We start from the raw sequence: 20,770 nt of genomic DNA, 5'->3' as shown, positions 1-20,770 counted from the left end.
CACACAGCCACGAAGTCCTAAAGCCAGTCTTCAGTAGGACTCAGAAGCCAGCTGCTCACCCGCAATGCCCTCAGCTACTTCACACCAGCTTGGTGGAGGTCATGCATATGAAGCATGTATGCTCTTTGGAAGGAATGCTGTACTTACATGAAAGACAACTTCCCATGGTCAGCCAGCATCTCAGGGTTGAAGCCACATCTTAGGGATTAAGAATGAGCTACTTGAAAACACTGACTGAACTGTGAGAAGAGAACCCGGGGGTCCCCTTTCAGGACTCACTTTGGCCTGCCTGCAGAGAAGGAACCTAAATGTTCATTCGGCAAGTCCTGAATGAAGCAAGTTCTATTCAGCAAGTTCTATTATTGGCAATTAATATAAAACATGTTCTTAGGACTTCCCTAAGTGGTTAAGACTCTGAGCTCCCAATGCAGGGGGTCCAGGTTCAATCCTGGTCAGGGAACTAGATCCCACATGCATGGAGCAACTAAGAGTTTGTATGCCACAACTAAGTAGCCCGCAAGTCACAACTAAGGAGTCTGCCTACCACAACTAAGATCCAGTGCGACCAAATTTTTTAAAAAATTAAAAATAAAAAATAAAACATGTTCTTTCCTTAGGGACTGGAGGTGGCAAGAAGGAACCTAGTCCCAGTTTTACCTTCACAGTAAATATCCATTTTAGATTTTAAAAGTGGGGGACAGGGCAGAACACTTTTAAGGAAATACAGCATCTTCGCCAGAGAGAGGGGTTGAGATGTGATGGTCAAATACAAAATATTAAAATTTGTTCTGATGTCCCTGACAGCATAGTTTGGGGTACCTTCATGGAAGTGGTCAACCTGCATAAATATTCTTAGATGTGGTGATAAAGTCCAAACCCATCACAATGCCATTCACCAACTCTAGTCTCAGACACATGGTCTGAATGACTTCACTAGTCTCTGAACCAAGTTCTTCTGAAATTGTTCCCCCAAAACACACAATAGCTACCATGTCTCTACAAGACCCCTGAGGTCTTGCACGCAAGGAACCACACCTGGTGCAAATGCTGGTGGTGTCACCCAAGCAGCTCCAGCGGGGGATGCCATCCTCTGGGACCCACGGGCAGGCTGGGTAAGGCAGGAAGCACCAGGTCACACGCACCACCGGCATCCTGAAACAAACCTGTGGGCTAGGATGTAAATGTCTGCAGGCACCAAGCAGACAGGCAGTCAGGTGACTTCAGCAAATAAAAGTGGGTGTCAGGGTTGAGGCTGAACAAATTATGAAATCATTTGGTTAAGTACATTCAGAAGGGGTTTGTTTTAACCAGCAGTAAATGCCAGAGCCAGGATCCCTCTTTCTCATCTGGAAACCAGCACATGGGCTTTCCACATGAAACGTGCTCTAGGAAATAACGCCATGCAGACGCACTCTCCTCCACTCAGGTCAAAGACCAGTTTTTTCCTTCCCCAGTCTCTACCTCTCCCCATTACCAATCTTATTTCTACACCAGCCCTCTACACCCACCAAAAGCTCAGTCTCACCCCCACCAATTCACCTCTGCTCTTCGTAACCCAGGCTCACCACTCCCAGCTCAGGATGGTCCCCACATCTCACCAGGACACACCACACCCACCTCCCCACAGGAAGGCAGCAGAAAGGGCACTTTACTTGAAAGACTGCACTCACATCTTAGTTCTCTTTAACTTCATTCAACTCAGATTTGGATTTTCTCACAGTTAAACAGGGATGATCATCTTTATTTTACAAAACTGCTTTACGAATCAAGTGTCTGTGTACCCAGCAAGCTGCTCTTTCTCTGCACCCCTGAAACTTGCCTGATCACTCAACTTCTATCCAGCAACCCGTCCAAAGAAGGCCATTCCAATTCTTTGCCCTCCAATTCCACTTCCACACCCAGACCCTGTCAAAGATCATCACTAAATTTCCATGGGTTAGGGATGCATTTTTAATAATTTGGATACTTTCAAGAGAGATAGGGAAGCCCTGTCACTGCAGAAAAGCTTTACCACCCACCCCCTGCTCCAATACGAAAGAGGCATATACTGTCCATAATCATTTTTTAATTACATTTTATATATCATTCTGAGCTCTGCCTATAGCTCAAAGGAGGCTGAGAACCGTGAAGCAGCCAGGAGCAAATGACTGTAAACCCAGACCCACCTCCTCTGTGGCTGGTGCTGCCTCGTGGCCACACACCCCACCTTCTCCCCACCTCTACTCTGGAGCAGAAGCCAGCAAAGTTCTACTTAACGGGTCCCCTAAGAAATATTTCAGGCTTGAGGTCATGTGGTCTCTATGACAACTACTCAGTTCTACCCTCTAACTGAAAGCAGCCACAGACAATACATAAATGAATGGGCGTGGGCTGTGTTTCAATAAAACTTTATTTACAAAACTGCGTAGCCAGCCCAAGGGGCATGGTTTGCTGACCCTTGCTCTGGAAAAAAAACAAAATGTGCCATCTCTGAATTGCAACAGAGCTTGTGCTGCAAACGCTGCATCTCTGCTGGCATCTGCCTGCTCTGTTCCCTGGCCCTGGACTTGCATGTGAACAGGCTCGATAAGGAGGACTAAGTCTGCGGGTGAAGGTATGGACTACAGTCAAGATCCTGACAGCCTGTCTTTAAGGTGGGCTGTCAAACTAATCGCACTTCAGGGAACCCATGCGACCTCACTTGCAACATTTCTCCCCCACCTCACAGCCTCTCTGTTACCATGCAGTTACCACATCAGCCACCAACTTACTAACACTCTTGCTTTTCTCTCATTCTGGCCAAAAGAATAAGTGATCAGTTAGGGTGAGGGGGTGAGGGTGCTAAGCCCAGGTTTCTACTTGATAAAGATGTACAACAGGTTCTTTAAAAAAATCACTTATATCAAACAATACGGACACAGAAATCCTAACCAGACCACCAGTCACAGAGAAGACCAGAGCTAACGACAGCCCCGCAGAGGGTGAGCCTTGTCCACGGTCTGCACACCCTATGGCCATCCACCTGTCCTCAGTGCCCTGCTCTAAGAGGCAGCTGGGTCTGTGTGACCACGGCGCGCTCACACGACCCCACCAGAGACGCTTCTCCCGGACCAGACAGAGGAGACCTCAGAATCCCAGTGCACCTGGCATGGTGTGCCCCCCACCGAGCAGCATCCAGGCTGCCACGTCCCTCTGCTGGCCTTTCTCAGACAGACACCCCTCGGGGGGCGATGCAGCCACCCCACGCCTCTCCTCCAGCCAGGAGGCCAACTGGGTGTGGCTTTCGTGGCCGCCATCTTCCTCCCTGAGAATCACTGCTGTTCAGGTGCCTGTTTAGGAGATGGGGCTGTGGTCACGACGACTGTGGAGACAGCTTTGGAGGAACTGGAAGCTGTTCCCTGTTGCAGGTGGGATGCAGGGACAGTCTGGATGCGCACCTGTTTGCAGAAAGAGTGTCTGGTCAGCAGACTGCCCACGGCCCTCAGCTGAGGACGAGCAGCACAGGCAAGTGGTCAGCCCGACACGTGCAGCAGGGGCTCGGCCCTCACCTGTGTGGCCTGACCCTGCTGCTGGAGCTGTTGCAACTGCTGGGCAGTGAGGAAGCTGACCGGCTTGTGGCCAGCAATGAGCTTGGCGCCCGCTGGCATGGTGGTGAGGATGATGTTGCGGCCCAGCCCGCCGAGGCTGCGGAGGGAAGGGGACGGGCGTGAGGCCGGGGCTGGGGTGAAACGCTGGACTGAAACAGAGACCAGCTGCTGAGACCACCTCCCTTCTAGCTTCTATGCGCTCCGTGTCAGAGAAAAGAGCAAGGCCAAAGGCTCCTGTGCTTTGGATGAAAAGGCCCTGCGTCTGCTCCATGAGCAGCAGGAATAACAGACGGGCCCCGGGAGGTGTGTGCTACCAACCTGAAACCTGGCTCCACGGCAGCTGCCCTGAGCCCGGCAGATTCATCTCATCATGCCCTGCACCCTCATCTAGGTCAGATACCAGGCCCCCAGGAGGCCCCCACCTCTGAGCCATCACACCCCAGGGCTCAAACGTCGAGGCGAGGCCTTGCCTAACTCCCACGCTGGGGACCACCCACCCCACCCAGCACCTTCTGTCCCCTCCCTTGCTTTTCCCCACAGCACATGTCACCACCCCACAGAGTACTGTAATTCACTCTTCCTCTCCCCACTCACTCTACAGTATAAGCTTGAAGGCAGTACCAACTTTTGTCTATTTTAATCGCTGCCGTGTCCCCAGCACCTAAAACAATGCAAGGTGCTCAAGACTCACTGTTGAGCACAACAAACGAGCCTGGAAAACCAGCCACCTCCCCCATCCCCACCTCCCCCCCCCCAAGTCCAGGAGCCCCCAGCAGCCCTCCCCCCACCGCTCACCACAGCACTTACTTGGCTCCAAGGTTGCCTTTGATGATGGGGGCTGTGACCACACTCTTGCCCTTCATGGGCTGGCTAATGACAGAAAGGGGAACTGTGATCCGTGTAGGCAGCTTCCCCTAAAGAGAAAAAGCAACCAGGTTTACGGGATAGAAGGAGACAGGGACCACCACCCAGCATCACCCAGAGGCCACGAGAACAGAGGGGTCCTCTGCGGGGCCCAGCGTTCCTGCAGCTGGGGCCCAGGCAGCCCTCCCAGAGCTGCGCTGCTCTACGGTGAGGCCTCACGTGCTCTGCTGAGGGGTCATCTGGCCTGTGAGCCTCCTTTTCCCTGCCACCAGGAGTAGAGCAACCACATGTAGCTGTCAACATCAGGATAAACCACGTGCCTGAGCCACAAAGGAAAGTGTGTGCTCACCTGAGCACAGCAGGAACGTGAGCTCACAGAAGGGACCCCTGACACTGGGGACACCATGGCCGAGCGGTGGAGCTGAGCAAGGACAGAGGCATTCAGGTGTGAATACAGTAGATGCATAACTGCTGCCCCCTGGAGCAGGTGCGCTGGTGGGGGGCACACAGCAGGGCACATTCCCAGGTGCTATTTCCCCAGATATAAGGGAGGTCAGTCAGGGGACACTAATAATAAACTCAACCAAGTGACAAGTCCAACACACAGCTAATAAGAAGGCCCAAAGGAACATAAGAGGAGCTGGAAAGGCCTGCCGTCTTGGGGATTTCAGGATGGCTGGGGTTAGGTCACTACATCCACCTGTTTTTAGGTTGCCTAGTTTTTAACCCTTGGTTGATAATAAAATTTATATACAGTAAGATCCTCTGTAAATTTGACTTTAAAAAATGATTCAAAGAGGGGTGGCTGACAAGATGCAAAGAAAAGGAATCAACATTTCATACGGGCAAGCTGATTCTAAGAAGCCAGGTTTTCAGGAGGAAAACTGTGTCCCAGGGCCCCCACACAGATCTCCACAGCTGACTCAACTGTAGCCCCTTAGAAAGCACAGAAATATGTCTGTGCACAAGAGAACACAGCCAGATGGTGCCTCCAGGGGAGCCTACTTAGGGCTGCACTGTCACCTTAAGAATCCCTAGTGCTGAGAACACTTCAGACCAGCCGTCCACCGAAGACCGAGTGCCCCTCCATGAAGTAGCCTAGTCAGCGGCCTAGACAGACAGCACCACTCAGTACTTCCTGCCCCACCAAACGCTCTCCGGGTTATAGTTGCCCTGATCGATGACAACAGGGTAGATGCCGCTGAATACACCTTTCTGTGTCAGAAGGACCCAAGAGAAACAAAAGCGGATCAAGTAAGTGCCGTTCCCTAGCTTCCTTATTTTAACGTCTCTGATATAAGAACCTAAACAAACACTTCCTTTAATGCCACACTGCACTTCAGGGTTGGCTGGCTGGCTTTACTACCGTGTAGGTCCTCCTCCCTCATTCACTCTGGATTTTATCCAAGTTAGTGAGGTTTTACTATACAGCTTGCTTAGAAACGTAAACTCTATGTTATACTATCCAGATGCACCCACCATACAGAACAGTGCCTCTTATCTAGAGGATAAAGAATAAACACGGGCACCCAAAAACACACCTGTTGATACAGGAATTTGGTTTATGATAAAGGTGGTACCTCAAGTCAGTGGGGAACAGATATACTAGTCAAAGATATTGGAATAATATGAAAAATATGAGAGCTATACCACATGTCATTCACAAAAACATATTCCAAATGGATTTATCAACTATACTTTCTTTTTAACTAAAAATATTTTACAAAAATGAGGGCTGACATCTTTATAGCCTTGGGGTGAGAAAGGCACAAGACACGAAACCTAGCAGCCAAAGAAGAAAATGTTGATGATCTAATCAGATAAAATACCTGTAGAGCAAAAAGCATCATATGCAAAGTTAAAAAATGACAGACTGCAAGAAAATATTTTCTACACATACGAGAACTAATATGCAGAAAATACAAAGGCTGGTGCCAGTTCACACAATATGAAAAGGCCAAATACCCCAGAATAAAACTGGCAAAGATTCATTCGCCCCTGGAGAGCCCACGCCAACCTGCGGATGAATGGATGCCCACCCTCGCTAAAGACCCAGAAACAGAAAAGGAACTCTCTTTTCACCAGTAACACAGGGACATACAGTTTTAAAAAACAGGATACCCAGCACTACGTTAGGGTACGAGGGAAACAGGAAACTAGCCGATGGGGTACAAGCTGGTGTGGCCTTTTTGCTAATACAACTGGAGTATCAAAGCTTTCAATGTGTACCTCCACTCCTGATATACTGATACATGTTCACATACACAAACACCCACTGTAGCAATGGTTTTTAACAAGGTACCAGGATATCATTAAAAGGGCACGGTATCTGTGTAGGATCTGGAACAAAGCCCAAGACATATTTTTAAATACTTAAATAAAGCAAACCACAGAACAGTATACAGACTGAGGTCTCTCATAGGAATTTTTACACTATGTATGTATGTATGAAAACGCTCAGAAAAAGAACTAGAAGGATAAATGCCAAAACACGACGTGTAATGAGCCTCACAAAAGGGGTAGCAGAGGGTGGTGAGAGAAATTTCATACTTGTTCTACATACCTCTGCACTGTTTTACTTTTATGAGAATGTGCTACACTTTCGTAAATTTGCTTCAGAATTAAACAAAGTATTTTAGTAAATAAGCCCGTTTGGGTCAAAAGAGGAGACAGGCAGGGCTCCTAGTCTGCACTCCCAACAAGAGAAGTTACCCAAGCAGAAGAGCTAGTCTCCACCACCGATGTTACTCACAGCCTGGGACGTGGAGACGACCGTGGTGCTGACAGGGACCTGCCTCACGGCGGGGGCTCCCGTCCCGATGCTGATGGGGGCGCTGGCAGCCCCAGAAGCCACAGCCACAGTCTTGGACACGGCAGCATTCACACTGGGCAAGGACACCGCGGACGTATGGACAGTTCCGGACCCACTGGCCACAGAGGGCCCTTGCTTGGCATGAGCTGCAACCGTGATGGTCTGGCCTGCTTTGGGGGGCATCACCCCCAGGCCCTGCACGATGCGGATGGTGGCAGCTGGTTTAGCTTCAGATGAGGCCACTGTGTTTTTCCCCTTCTGGTCAGCCACACTCATGCCGAGCGCTGGCATCAAGCGAAAAGCTGAACTCGAGGCTTCTGCTGGCTTGAGATCAGGAGTCACTTTGACCACGGTGGTCCCTGGTGGAGTAGACGACGGGGCACCGGCTGGACTGGGCTTGGCGGGGCTGTCAGCGGCGTGGACTGGGTTGGAAGTGACGTGTAAGGTAGCAGAGATGCCTTTGCCCGAGGTGCCACTGCCTGTCCCAAAGAGGTCCTGGGTCAGTTTGACTGTGGTGACCTGGGACTTGGCCAAGGTGGCCATCATGTCCGGAGTGATTCGCAGAACTGTCTGGCCTTTGGCGTCCGTGGTAATGGAGGAGGGCGGCAGCCGCAGCACATCCTTGCCCTGGATACGGAAGTTAGCCGCTGTGAGTGGGATGCTGCTGGCCGCCTGGGGCTTCACGCCAAGCTGCCCAGTGATTGCCACCTGGAGGGAGGAACAACACTGACGAAGGCGCGCGCGGGGCTGAACTGCTTCTGGGGTGTAACTGGGGAAACCTCCACTGCAGGGGATGTGGGTTTCATGTATTTTTCTAACTATTTTGAAAAATGGAAGACATTCACCAAAGTACAGTCCAGTCTAACAAATCCATGTACCCATCGCACAATTTCAGAAAGTTCTCACTTGACCAGTTTTATCTATTTTTCTCCACTCTTCAGGGGGCCGGGGTGGGGGGGAGGAGGACTTGGATTATTTTAAAGTAAATCAATAAACATCATTTTGCTGATCAACATATTCGTCCCTGGGTACCCATGGCTGCTCAAGTCCCTGACATAAAATGGGGCAGCACAGTCGGCCCTCTGGACCTGCAGGTTCAAAAATTAAAATTTGATTAGCGGTTGCTTGAACCCGTGCATACAGAACCCAAGGAAAGAGAGAGACGACTGGACTTCTACATGTCTCTGACCTAGTAGAGGACTTCTAAATTTAAAAGTAATCACCTGTTACCACCTAACAGTCACCTGTACATATCTTCCCTACCATCTCTATGGCTGTACCGACCTCCACTCTGAGGCAGCAGCAGGGCCCGGCACTGAGGGCATGAGCCCTGGGGCCAGGCTTCCCGGGATCACATGCCAACTCCAACTCACGGCCAATGTCCACGTACAACAGGTGCGACCCTTCTACCCAGGGGGCTCTGCATCTCGTGAGCCACCCCTCCTCCACCGCACCACTCATGCCATCACAGTGCAGCCCCCACTCTAAAGCACAACCCCTGCTTCACCCCACACTCTGCTCCAGCTCCACTTCCCCATTCTCTGCAAGACTGTCTTAACAATTACCTACATTCACCGTCTCCACTTTCTCACCTCACACTCTATTTGAACTCGTTCCCCCAAAGCCACCACCCAGTGAATCCAATCAAGTTCACACCCTACCCATGTCCACTGAGTGGTCACTCCTCAGACCTCATTTCACTGCCCCTCCCACGCCTGATGCTGGTGCCGACTCCGTGGCCACATTTTCCTCTCAGCCTGTCGCACAGTCTCCACACCTCAGTGTTTCCTTCTGTCTTAGTAAACGACAGCACCGTCCACCCAGTCACTCAAGCCAAGAGCCACAGGGTCATTTCTGACCCTGCCCCCAAACCACCAGAAAATTGCACTGCTTTGCCGCCAGGCCCTTGCTCAAATCCCAGTCCACGGCCCACCTGCATGGCTGCAACTCCCTCCCACCGGGCTTCCCTGCTTCCACTCCTGGCCGCTAAAGTCCATTCCACACAAAAGCAGGGGTTTCCTTAAATGTAAACTAGGTCAAGTCATCCTGGCTCACAATCTTTCAATGGTTCCCATGACATTTAAAGTCTGACATGACTTAACCACTGGCAACCTCGCCTTCTAACACCTTCACACTTGCTCACAAGCCTCCAACAGCTTTCCTGTTGTTCCTCAAATATTCCTGACTCGAGATCTTTTCACATGCTATTTCCATGCCTGGGATGGTTGATCCCGGACCAGCACCCTCTCCAGCCTTGCTCACCTCTCACCAGCCCTCTCCCCAGACAGGCCTTCTCTATGACACTACGAGCCTCAGGGAGGCAGGGGCCTAGTCTGTGTGATGCACCCTTCAACCCCCAACTCTCTGCACAATACCTGCCTGGCACACACAAAGCACCCAATAAACATTTGATGAAAAACATAATGTTACTTCATCATTAGTGGTTCCATTCCTTCATCAGTAAAATGGGGATAACAAAAGTGCCTGCCCGTGGTGTTATGAGAATGATGTTCAAGTGATTCTACAGGGTTTTAACTAAGTAAATTCATGAACAGCCTACTACAAATCCAGAAATTCAGCTACAAAATGCTGAATTACATGGAAAGAAACAGAAAAAAAAAAAACCAACCTCTCTGGCATCTACCAAGCTTGCACTGCCCTTGCTAAAAACTCACACTTGAAACACCCATGAACTGAGGATCAAGGGTCACAAACCACTAAGATCTCCAACTGTCCTTTGATTCCGGACAAAGGAGTCAGACCCATCCAGAGAGACGTCCACCTACCTGCTTGATGATGTTCTGTCCTGTGACGTTCTGAATGACCGCAGCTGCGGGGGTGCTTGGAGCAGAGCCCCCGGGAGAACTGGTGGCCGGCTTGCTAGCGGGGTTGGCTGCGGCAGGAAGACTTGTCACCGTGAGACCTGCCGGCCCGGGTCCTGGCCGCTGCACAGCGGCCGCCGCAGCCTGAGCTTTCACTGGAACGGTGGCAACGACTGTCTAGCTCAGGGCAGGAGACCAAAAGCTTAATTAGACGCTACGAAGTTGACCGGCATGTGGAGCGGTCTCCACCTGTCACTACCCAGGAAGCTTTCCTCTAAGGGGGCTTCTAATCTAACAGTGCCAAGGGCTCACTATGCTCTAAAATGGACTGTGTAGAGTTCTTAGATTTGGGTAGATCATCTTAACTTTCAGAAACACTTTCACCTTTAACATCTCATTTCACCCCTACATCCTGAGGGCAAACATTACACCCCTCTTACAGGTCACACTGAGGCATGACCCTTGTCTAAAGCACAGCAGTTAGTGGCCTGGTTAAGGCTAGAGGCACCATGGAAGAAGCGTGAGACCTAGAATCCCAGGCCTGGATTTACGTCCCACCTCTATCTACCAGGGTCCTGATGTCACAATCCTGGGTAAACTGATGAACTTCCCAAACTTTTGATTTCCAACGTGTATTTAATAAATCACAACTTACACGCCTCGCTCACCAGGCTCTGAACATTAAATGAGCAGTTCCCCTAGTTACACCCCAGCAGCAGTAACCTAGGTCCTTGGTCCTGACCCAGACTTCCCAGCAGATTCATCAGCCCAGCCCCGGGGCCCATCCCTCCTTACCTGGGGCCCGCCTTTGGTCTGGGCAGCCGTGGCTGGCACGCGAATCTGCGGTCCTGCTGGCATCTGCGGCAGCGCTGGCCCCGGCCCCGCTGACTGGGTCACGGCAGGAAGGCTGGGCTGTGCCACCACCCGCACCTGCGGGAGTCCGGCCGAGCCAGAGTGGCTCACGACACGGGCAGCAGCCTGAGAACTCGGTGGGGTCTGGCTGGACGCCGGAGAAAGCATGGTTCCCAGCTGCGGCATCGTTGGCGAGGACACGAGAAGAACACTGTGAGGAACATCCAGGGAAACAAGACGGTCAACTTAGGACATGGTTGCGAAAGGACCCTGGAGGGGGAAAGCTGGAGAGGAAATGAAAGCGCTTACCCTGAAGTGGATTTCGCTGGTTCCGAGACAGTCGTGGGGCCACTCTTGTTCATCGACTGTACAGGTGGCGGGGAGATGGGAGTGGCAGGCAGAGCAGGAGTGGAGGGGGTCACAGGCGTGACCGGGGTGGGGGGCATGCTGGAGTCGCTGAGGCTCAGCTGGCTCTGCTCAGAAGGGCCGCCGCTGAGGACCTTCACTGAACCCTCCTTGCTGCTGGACTTCTGCACAAGTTCGGGGAGGGGCGTGAGCAAGGCCCGCAGGGGATGCCTCGGCCCCTCTGCCGCCATCCCTCAAGGTCACTTACCACCTTGGATGGGGGCTTGGGTTTTTGCTGAAGGGCTTTTCTAGCTTTAGCCGCAGCTGCTTGGGCCTGGTGGATCCGCTCTGTGGACAAGAGGGGGACGCTTCAGCGACAGCTTAACCTCAGCACAATACGGAGGGTGGTCTCACCAAGAGTTAGGGCTCCATCCTGCCTCCACAGCTGTGTCCTGCCCGAATGCCAATGAGAAGAAGAGTGGAACTGGGGCAGAGAGGCAGAGGCAGCCCTCAGCTGGCTGGGGACACACACCGAACTCTTCCTCGCTCCGGTCCCGATGCAGGTAGATCCACAGCTTCCGACCGATGTCATACTTCACGCATGGGTCCTTCTCATAATGCAGTCGATCCAGGGCGCCACTCACCACTGTATTCACCTGAGACCCAGGACAAAGGGGAGGAAGCACCACACACGCTCAGACTCCAGAGGAAAATCCTAGGGTGAGAGGCACAGCCAATACACAAATCCCATCTCCCAGTGGCACACCCCATCACCCAGCAAAACAAGAAACTATGAGGTGGGACTTCCCTGGTGGCGCAGTGCTTAAGAATCTGCCTGCCAATGCAGGGGACATGGGTTCGACCCCTGGTCCAGGAAGATGCCACAGGCTGCAGAGCAACTAAGCCTGTGAGCCACAACTACTGAGCCTGCGCTCCAGAGCCCATGCGCCACAGCTGAGCCCACATGCTGCAACTACTGAAGCCCATGCACCTAGAGCCCGTGCTCCACAAGAGAAGCCACAGAACTGAGAAGCCCGTACACCTCAACAAAGAGTAGCCCCTGCTTGCCGCAATTAGAGAAAGCCGGCACGCAGCAATGAAGACCCAACACAGCCAAAATTAATTAACTAATTAATTTAAAACAGAAAACCAAAAACCTACAAGTCCTGAGAGATGCAGGTGCTGTGACCGGAAGATGGTGAGCTGAGAGAAGGAGAGCCTCACTGATGGCAAGGTGGCAGAGCAGCACTGCTCACCTTTCTCGAGACAGTCTTCTTTCCTTTCCATCAGTTTTTCTTTCCTTTTTTTTTTTGGCCACTCCGTGCAGGACCTTAGCTCCCTGATCAGGGACTGAACCTAGGCCCTCAGCAATGAAAGCACTGAGTCCTAACCACTGGACCACCAGGGAACTACCCATCAGTTTTTTGTAACTGATGTTATTCTACTTTGTATTTCCTCGTAAGCTCCCTTAAATCCATCCTGGAACAAAACATGAGCAGCCCTTCCCTGCCTACCTGAGTGCTGGTGACGTCCGGCGCCAGGAACTGGGAGTCCTTGAGCAGCTCGCAGATCTCCGCCCGTGTGCCCTCCCCGTTGGGCAGTCGCGCCGCCGCATCTCGAACTGACACCAGAAACAGCAAAGTCCGTGCATCAGCAGGGCTCCCTGGGGGTGGACACAGCCCTCTGGGGGCAGCTTCCTCCACACCCTTCACACTTCCAGCCAAGGCTGAAGGCCCAGGACACCTGAGGGTCCAGTGGGTCCAGAAACTCGGGCAGGAAAAAGTTTCCACTTTAACTGAAATTCAGCATTTCCTTCCATTGTGAACCAAGGTTGGCATAACCTCTGTTGGTATATGTTGCCAACCATGTGTTGGCAGTGCTGTGATGCTGCAATGGAAATCAGACGTTTTCTTACCACAGCACAGCTGCTGCAGACAACTCAAAACATCATCTCCACTCACCAACACGTGGCAACTGCAGGAGTCTGAAGACCTGCCGCTAGATCTTGTTACTTAACATCACAACAAAAACATATTTCTGTACCATAAACCTATTATAATATTTCAATAATTTCAGTGTGATTCGTTTCTTTTGGAACTCTCTGCATTTTATTTTAGGCATTTAAAAACCTAATTCTGAGAAGGGTTCCAAACTGCCAGTGATTCCCGGCACAAAAAAGGTTAAAAACCTCACCTTTAAAGGAATCCTAGAGGGTGGGGGGGACTCAAGGGGAGGGGGGGGAGTCAAGGAAGGGAGGGAATACGGGGATATGTGTATAAAAACAGATGATTGAACCTGGTGTACCCCCCAAAAAATAATAAAATAAAAAAATAAATAAATAAAGGAATCCTAGTCTGGAGGAAACAAATTCCAACACTTAAGCTAAATGTTTAACAGCCTGTGACCAACTCCTGAAGGAACATAAATGTGAGCCCAGACCCCAGGGATGAAACATGGAGTCCATGTCAATCTCTGGGGAAGAATCCCTCCTTTCGTGTCCCAAACTACAAAGCTTCCTGGAGCTGCACTGACCCTCCAGCCTTTGCTGTAGGGGTAGGGGGCAAGGGGAGGACAGCTGACAGGAGGCACGCACCCAGGGACAGGATGGTGACGTAGGCGGGCCGGTCAGAGCGCAGCAAGGAGTGTTCCCGCGCCTTGTTGAGTGAGGTCTCCTTGTCAAACACGCCCTTCACGGGCCCCACCACGGACTCGAAGCCATGCATGCGGAAGGTGAACGCCTTGTGGGGCTGACTGTACCGGTAACGCTCCTGCCAAGAGAAGGGACGAGGTTCCTGAGTCAGTCAGGGGGTTCTCCTTAGCCACTCTGTACAGTAAGGGGTCGGCCTGAGAGATTAAAACAAGAAGCAAGCAGGCTATTCCACTAGGAACACTGAGCCGACCACAGTGGGAGAAAGATGGTCCCCAAAGGCCAGTCACTAGCAAAGGATGAAGAGGTAAAAGTGTGTTCTGTAAAGAAAAACCACCAACACATTTTTCATTCCCTTCCTCACACCCTCTCCAGCCCCAAAAGGCAATCCCAATCAATGGAATAGCTAAGGTTAAGGGTGTGAGCTGCTTCCAAAACTCTGGACTCAAGGACAGTCAGGCTCAGAGCTTCTCTGCACGTGGGCTCACAGATGCAGAGATTTACACTGGGCTCCAGCTTTTTCTTACCTGCTCCTGAAAAACTCGCTTCTCCTCTCCCGTGCTGGGCCGCACCACATAGTCAGTTCTTCTGGAACACAAAGACCTTTGGGTCCATCGCCCCCTCTCCAGCACCCGGAAACACTGGGTCCATCACCCCTTCTCCAGCACCCAGAAACACTGGGTCCATCGCCCCCTCTCCAGCACCTGGAACCACTGGGTCCATCACCCCCTTTCCAGCACCCGGAACCACTTGGTCCATCGCCCCTTCTCCAGCACCTAGAACCAGCGGATCCATCACCCCCTCTCTAGCACCCGGAACCACGGGGTGCATCGCCCCCTTTCCAGCACCCAGAAACACTGGGTCCATCGCCCCATCTCCAGTACCCGGAACCAGTAGGTCCATCACCCCCTTTCCAGCACCCAGAAACACTGGGTCCATCACCCCCTCTCTAGCACCCGGAACCACTGGCTCCACCACCCCCTTCCCAGCACCCAGAAACACTGGGTCCATCGCCCCCTCTCCAGCACCCAGAACCACTGGGTCCATCACCCCCTTTCCAGCACCCGGAACCACTTGGTCCATCGCCCCTTCTCCAGCACCTGGAACCAGCGGGTCCATCACCCCCTCTCTAGCACCCGGAACCACGGGGTCCATCGCCCCTTCTCCAGCACCCAGAACCATGCCCTTTTTGCAACACAAGCTGCAAATCTATTAGTTCATGAGTGCTCTAATCTTGCAAAGGTCAGAAGTTCACTTTCCAGGAACTTCCCTGGGGGTCCAGTGGTTAAGATTCCACACTTCCAATGCAGAGGGCATGGGTTCGATCCCTGGCAGGGGAACTAAGATTCCACATGCCGTGCAGCACAGCCAAAAAATGTGAAAAACAAGAAAAGCCCACTTTCTAGTTCCTGCAAAGTAGCTCCCACTGGTATTTCCAAAATTATATGAGTCTTAGAAATCCAGAAAGGTACTGGGTAGGTGTGAAAGAAACTGACATTGTTTTTTCCTACTGTTTTCAGTACTGTTGCTAAGTAAGCCTAATCTAAAAGCAACAAAAAATTCACCTTTAGAGGAACAAAGGACTTCAAATTTATAAGATGACAGAGGTGATTTTTCTGCTTTCTAGGCTAAGTATCAAGAAATTGAGTTCTATTATGTAATGGTTCTGCCACATTCAGGTTGGCCCTGTGGGCTGGTGTTCAAGAATCTAACTAAAGAACCATACAACAGCAACAAAGCAATAAAACACTTGGGAATACATTTAACCAAGGAGGTGGAATATCTCTACAAAACTTTTTAGAGAAAGAAGAAATTGAAGAAGACATTTGTGGATTGGAAGAATATTGTTAAAATGCCCAGATTACCCAAAGTTATCTACAGATTAATGAAATCACTACCAAACTTCCAACGGCATTCTCACAGAAAAAGGAAAAAAAAAATCCTAAAATTTGTATGGAACCACAATAGCCAAAGCAATCCTGAGAAAGAACAACGCTGGAAGCATCACACTTGCTGATTCCAAACTACATTACAAAGTTACAGTAATCAAAATAGCACAGGTACTCACATAAAAATAGATACATTAACCAGTGGAACAGAACTGAGAGCCAAGAAATAAACCACTGCATATGTGGTCAACTAATATTTGGCAATGGAGCCAAGAATACTCAACGGGGAAAGGACAGTCTCTTCAATAACCTGTGCTGGGAAAACTGGACAACCACAAGAAGAACAATGAAACTGGACCCCTACTTTAAACCATTCACAAAAATTAACCTGAAACAGATTAGACTTCAAGATAACATCGGTAACCGTAAAACTCCTAGAAGAAAACATAGGGAAGAAGCTCCTGGACAACTGTCTTAGCAATGATTTTTTTTTTTAATATGATACCAAAAGCACAAACACCAAAAACAAAAATAAAGAAGTGGGACTACATCAAATGAAAGTTTCTGTACAGCAAAGGAAACCATCAACAAAATGAAAAGGTAACCTAGAGAAGTGGGACAAAATATTTGCAAATCACACATGTGATAAGAGGTTAATATCCAAAATATTTAAGGAACTCATACAACTCAAAGGCAAAATACCCAAATAATACAATTAAAATACAGGCAGAGATGTAGAGAACAAACATATGGACACCAAGTGGGGAAAGCAGGGAGGGCTGGGGAGGAATGAATTGGGACGTTGGGATTGCTATATATACATTACTAATAGGAAAAAAAATATCAAATTGTACACTTTAAATATATGCAGTTTATTGTATGTCAACTGTATCTCAATAAAAGTTCTTTAAAAAAAAATACGGGCAGAGGACCTGAACAAACGTTTTTCTAAAGATATACGAATAGGGACTTCCCTGGTGGCGCAATGGTTAAGACTCTGAGCTCCTAATGCAGGGGCTGGGGTTCGATACCTGGTCAGGGAGCTAGACCCCACATGCATGCCACAACTAAGAGTTCACATGCCACAACTAAGGAGCCCACCTGCTGCAACTCAGACTAAGACCTGGTGCAACCAAATAAATATATATTAAAAAAGATATACAAATGACCAACAGAAACAGGAAAATGTGCTCAACACCACTAATCACCAAGGAAATGCAAATCAAAACCACAATGAGCTGGGACTTCCCTGGTGGTCCAGTGGTTAGGACTCTGCGCTTCCACTGCAGGGGACACAGGTTCAATCTCTGGTCAGGGAACTAAGATCCCACACACCACGTGGCCAGAAAACAAAAACCCACAATGAGCTATCACTTCGTATCGGTGAGAATACCTATTACCAAAAAGATAAGAAATAACAAGTACTGGTGAGGATGCAGAGAAAAGGAAACCCTTGTACACTGTGGTGGGAACACAAACTGCAGCGATTACATTAAGCAGTAAGGAGGTGACTCGGAAAACTGAAACCAGAACTACCACAGGATCCAGCAATCTTACTTCTGGAAATATTTCTGAAAGAAATGCAATCACTATCTCAAAGAGATATTTGTACCCCCATGTTCACTACATTATTTACAACAGCCAAAACAGGAAACAACCATGATAGATAAATGTCTATCAATGGATAAAGAAAATATTCCACTGTGTGTAATATTAATCAGCCATAAGGAAAAAAAAGAAAGGAAATCTTGACATTGGCAACAACACGAATGGATCTAGACAGTATTATGCTAAGTGAAATAAGTCAAAGACAAATACTGTATAATCTCACTAATATGTGGGATCTAAAAGAAGCCTAACTCATAGAAACAGACTAGAATGGTAGTTACCGGAGGAGATGCTGGTCAAAGGGCACAAACTTGTAGTTACAGAAAGTGCTAGGGACCTAAAGGACAGCATGGTGACTGCAGCCAACAACACTGCATCATACACTTAAATGTTGCTAAGAAAGACCTTAAATGTTCTCAGTACAAGAAAAGAACTGGTCATTACGTGAGGTGTCAGATGTGTTTACTAACCTTCTTGCGGTAATCACTTCACCATATACATAATCAATGCACTGTACACCTCTAACTCACACAATGCTCTGTCAATTATATCCCAACAGATGGAAACAGTCACATGAGATGATACAAAGGCTTGGGACAAGGTCGAGACCTGAATCCTGGCCTGAGTCCTGTCACTTACCTCCACACCTCCATTCCTTTGTAGGTAAAATGAGGAAGACGGGCTGAGGAAACCGTTCTTCAGCAGGAACTGAAGGGGGACTGGGGACAAGCATGCACCTACAGGTGGATCCCACCCCCTCAGAGACTCCTGGGGAAACACTCCTGCTGCTGGGAGTGTGCTGCCCCTCAGGGAGGCTGAGGCAGGTAAGGACCAGTGGACCCCGCAGTGGATCCCAGCATCTCTCATGCCCACTGAGGCTCTAACAGACAACCACGTGTCAGCACAACCAGAGCAGTACTTAGATGATGCTTTCTTGGGGCACCATGCTCCATCCGAGTACTATACTCACACCCGAGGAACAGGCGTTGTGGCATCTGAGCTGTCTTCATTTTCTTGCTGGAGAAAAGGGAAACAGTAACAGGTAAATGACTGTAGAATTCTAGCTAACTCAAGGGTTCTGGAAGCCCAATATGAGAGCTGGTAGTTCTCAACAACCATACCTTACAGAAGGCCTGGTCTTTGGTTTCCAGCCACAACTGAAAGAGTGCAGCTAATTCCTTTTCATTATCTTGGGACTGGCCTATTAAAAGAACAAAAAGGCAAAAATAATAACAATATGATCTAAGGATATGACCTAAGGATCCCACTTCCTCCTTCTTGCTCTACCTATGCCTCAGGAAGAACCTGTCAGGACCTGCAGCAACCGTCCTGTGCACAGAACACCCCTCTGCCTGGACATCCACACACAGAATGAAACTGGACCCGTCTGACCCCACCCACAGAAAAACTTAATTTGACTAGATTAACTTGAAGTGTCCAGATGGACATCTGTAGGGACAGTCCAGCCAGCACCCTAACTCCTCAGTCACATGACCTCGGTGGCCTCCTCCCCCGACTCCAGCCACTCACTTCCACAACCACAATTGGACCTTGTCATTCCCAAAAACAGGGATCTTCAAAATGCCTAATCCAGTTTCTCAACCCTGGCTATGCATAAGAATTACCCGAAAACTTTTAAAAATGCCAAGGCCCAGGCCCCACTCAATCAATTAATCAGAACCCCTGGGGGTAAGGCCCAGGCATCAGCATTTTTTAAAAGCTTCCCAACTGGTGGCTGTGCATGGCCGGGGCTGAGAACCTGAAACTAACCCTAGCATCCCGCTCTCTGGCCAAACAGCCTCCCCCTCTCCCTGCTGTTTAACCTCGCCCACCAAAACATTACCCAGACTCAACGGCATTGCTCGTCCCGACACCTCACTTCTTCAGCCCCATCAGCCCGTCCCTTCACACTCTCCCCACTCAGCTCAGGGTCCACGCCCACCACGTCAGCAACATGCTCAACAGCACAGCAACGCCCAACACCTTTCTTCTAGCCCACATCATTCCCACAGAGCAACCCTCAAATCCTCGCCAGCCACACTTGCCACTCTTCACCATGGGCAGCTCACAGCTGCTGGAGAAAACCCAGACAGGCAAAGAGCACCTCTGTGAATGGATGGAGGGCCACCTCCCCTGGCCCTCAACCTGTCCGCAAGCCCTGGACAAGCTGGTTCCCCGCCCGCTCTACAACAATTGCCCCCACTCTTCTCCGCCGCCCCTTCCACTCACAGCAGACCTCCTACTTCACACAGTAAGGCCATCAGATCCATCCCCTCAGCTTCCCCACGATGAAATCCAGCAGCTGACAGCGGTGGATCCACTGCCTCCTCCCCCACCCAGAACAGATGTGCTGCCTCCTGCTACCTGAGGTTGGCCCCTCCCCCTCTGCTCAGGAATTTATCCGTATGAGAGATTTTCCCTTCTCTCCTGAACCCCTCCCATCAACAATTAGACTCAAAGTTTCTCATTAAAAAAAAAAAGTTCCTCCCTTGGCCACACACCCCACTTCCTCCCCTCCCCAACCTCTAGAAAGCGCTGTCCACATTCACTATCTCTTTAAGGGACGGGGGGGTTGGAAAAGGTTTTCCAGACCTCCATGGTATACATGAAGGTTAGCAAACTGCTTCTAGAAATGAAGTTTTGTGGCCGTTTGTTTAGCCCTGTCTCTAGCTGCTGTGCACAGGGCAGAGTTGAGTTGCTGCAGCAGAAAGCCTGTGGCCCACAAGCTTGAGACACTTAATTACCTGGTCTTATGACATCTGCCACCTGGCTGATTTCCCGCTGCCAGGCGGACAGGTGGGAAGAGCTGCAGCCAGCCTCACGAACGGCCTCAGCACACCTGTGCCTGCAACCCACAGCACCCCACTAAGGAATCACTCCTCCAAGGGAGTCAGCGTTTCTTCCACGCCCACAAGTCCAATCCTGACCTTCCTGGACCTTAGAACAATGAAGGCTAATGACCACTCCCCACCTCCTGACTCTCAGACCTTCTGGCTTCCTCCTGACTCTGCAGTCACTGCCCCTCCCCTATCCTCACTCAGCCTCTACCACCTGGGAGTTTCTCAAGGCTTAATCCCAGGCCCTCTTTCCTCGTTAACACTTTCTACCCATGCCTTTGGCTTCAATTACTGCACATGTGCCCACAACTCTCTACTCTGACTCTTGGTCTGGATTCTAAACTCACCGCCTACTCAACATGTCCACTTCAATACCCTAAAGGCAGCTCAACACAGCACGTGCACCGGGTACAAATCTAGCAGAAGTGACACTTGACTGCCCTCTTCTTTCACTCACCATACCCAATCCATAACAATGTTCTCTGGCTTTGATCACCTAAAACTGTCTCAAGTTCATCCATCCTCCCT

The 20,770-nt window shown here is 50.1% G+C and overlaps 1 protein-coding gene across 9 annotated transcripts in view; it reads right to left on the bottom strand.

The window, feature by feature from the left end:
• Nucleotides 1-1,099: 1,099 nt before the first annotated feature.
• Nucleotides 1,100-20,770, bottom strand: part of NFRKB (nuclear factor related to kappaB binding protein) — a 35,236-nt gene continuing 15,565 nt past the window's right edge. For 7 of the 9 annotated variants that reach the window (XM_057695395.1, XM_057695397.1, XM_057695396.1 and 4 more), the window contains 14 exons: nucleotides 18,527-18,606; nucleotides 18,376-18,422; nucleotides 14,436-14,496; nucleotides 13,855-14,029; nucleotides 12,776-12,882; nucleotides 11,794-11,917; nucleotides 11,530-11,609; nucleotides 11,226-11,446; nucleotides 10,860-11,127; nucleotides 10,029-10,241; nucleotides 7,183-7,950; nucleotides 4,374-4,480; nucleotides 3,528-3,663; nucleotides 1,101-3,416 (listed from right to left, as the gene is read on the bottom strand). In XM_057695395.1, the coding sequence (XP_057551378.1) occupies nucleotides 3,291-3,416; nucleotides 3,528-3,663; nucleotides 4,374-4,480; nucleotides 7,183-7,950; nucleotides 10,029-10,241; nucleotides 10,860-11,127; nucleotides 11,226-11,446; nucleotides 11,530-11,609; nucleotides 11,794-11,917; nucleotides 12,776-12,882; nucleotides 13,855-14,029; nucleotides 14,436-14,496; nucleotides 18,376-18,422; nucleotides 18,527-18,606 (2,513 nt within the window). In that variant the 3' untranslated portion in view covers nucleotides 1,101-3,290. Of the gene's footprint in view, nucleotides 3,417-3,527; nucleotides 3,664-4,373; nucleotides 4,481-7,182; nucleotides 7,951-10,028; nucleotides 10,242-10,859; nucleotides 11,128-11,225; nucleotides 11,447-11,529; nucleotides 11,610-11,793; nucleotides 11,918-12,775; nucleotides 12,883-13,854; nucleotides 14,030-14,435; nucleotides 14,497-18,375; nucleotides 18,423-18,526; nucleotides 18,607-20,770 lie in introns of all 9 variants that reach the window. The other 2 variants (XM_057695401.1, XM_057695400.1) reach the window with 2 other exon arrangements.

Source organism: Hippopotamus amphibius, chromosome 9, assembly GCF_030028045.1.
Source record: "Hippopotamus amphibius kiboko isolate mHipAmp2 chromosome 9, mHipAmp2.hap2, whole genome shotgun sequence".
In the NCBI taxonomy this organism is placed as follows: Eukaryota; Metazoa; Chordata; class Mammalia; order Artiodactyla; family Hippopotamidae; genus Hippopotamus; species Hippopotamus amphibius.
This window is presented reverse-complemented; position numbering and strand designations above follow the sequence as displayed.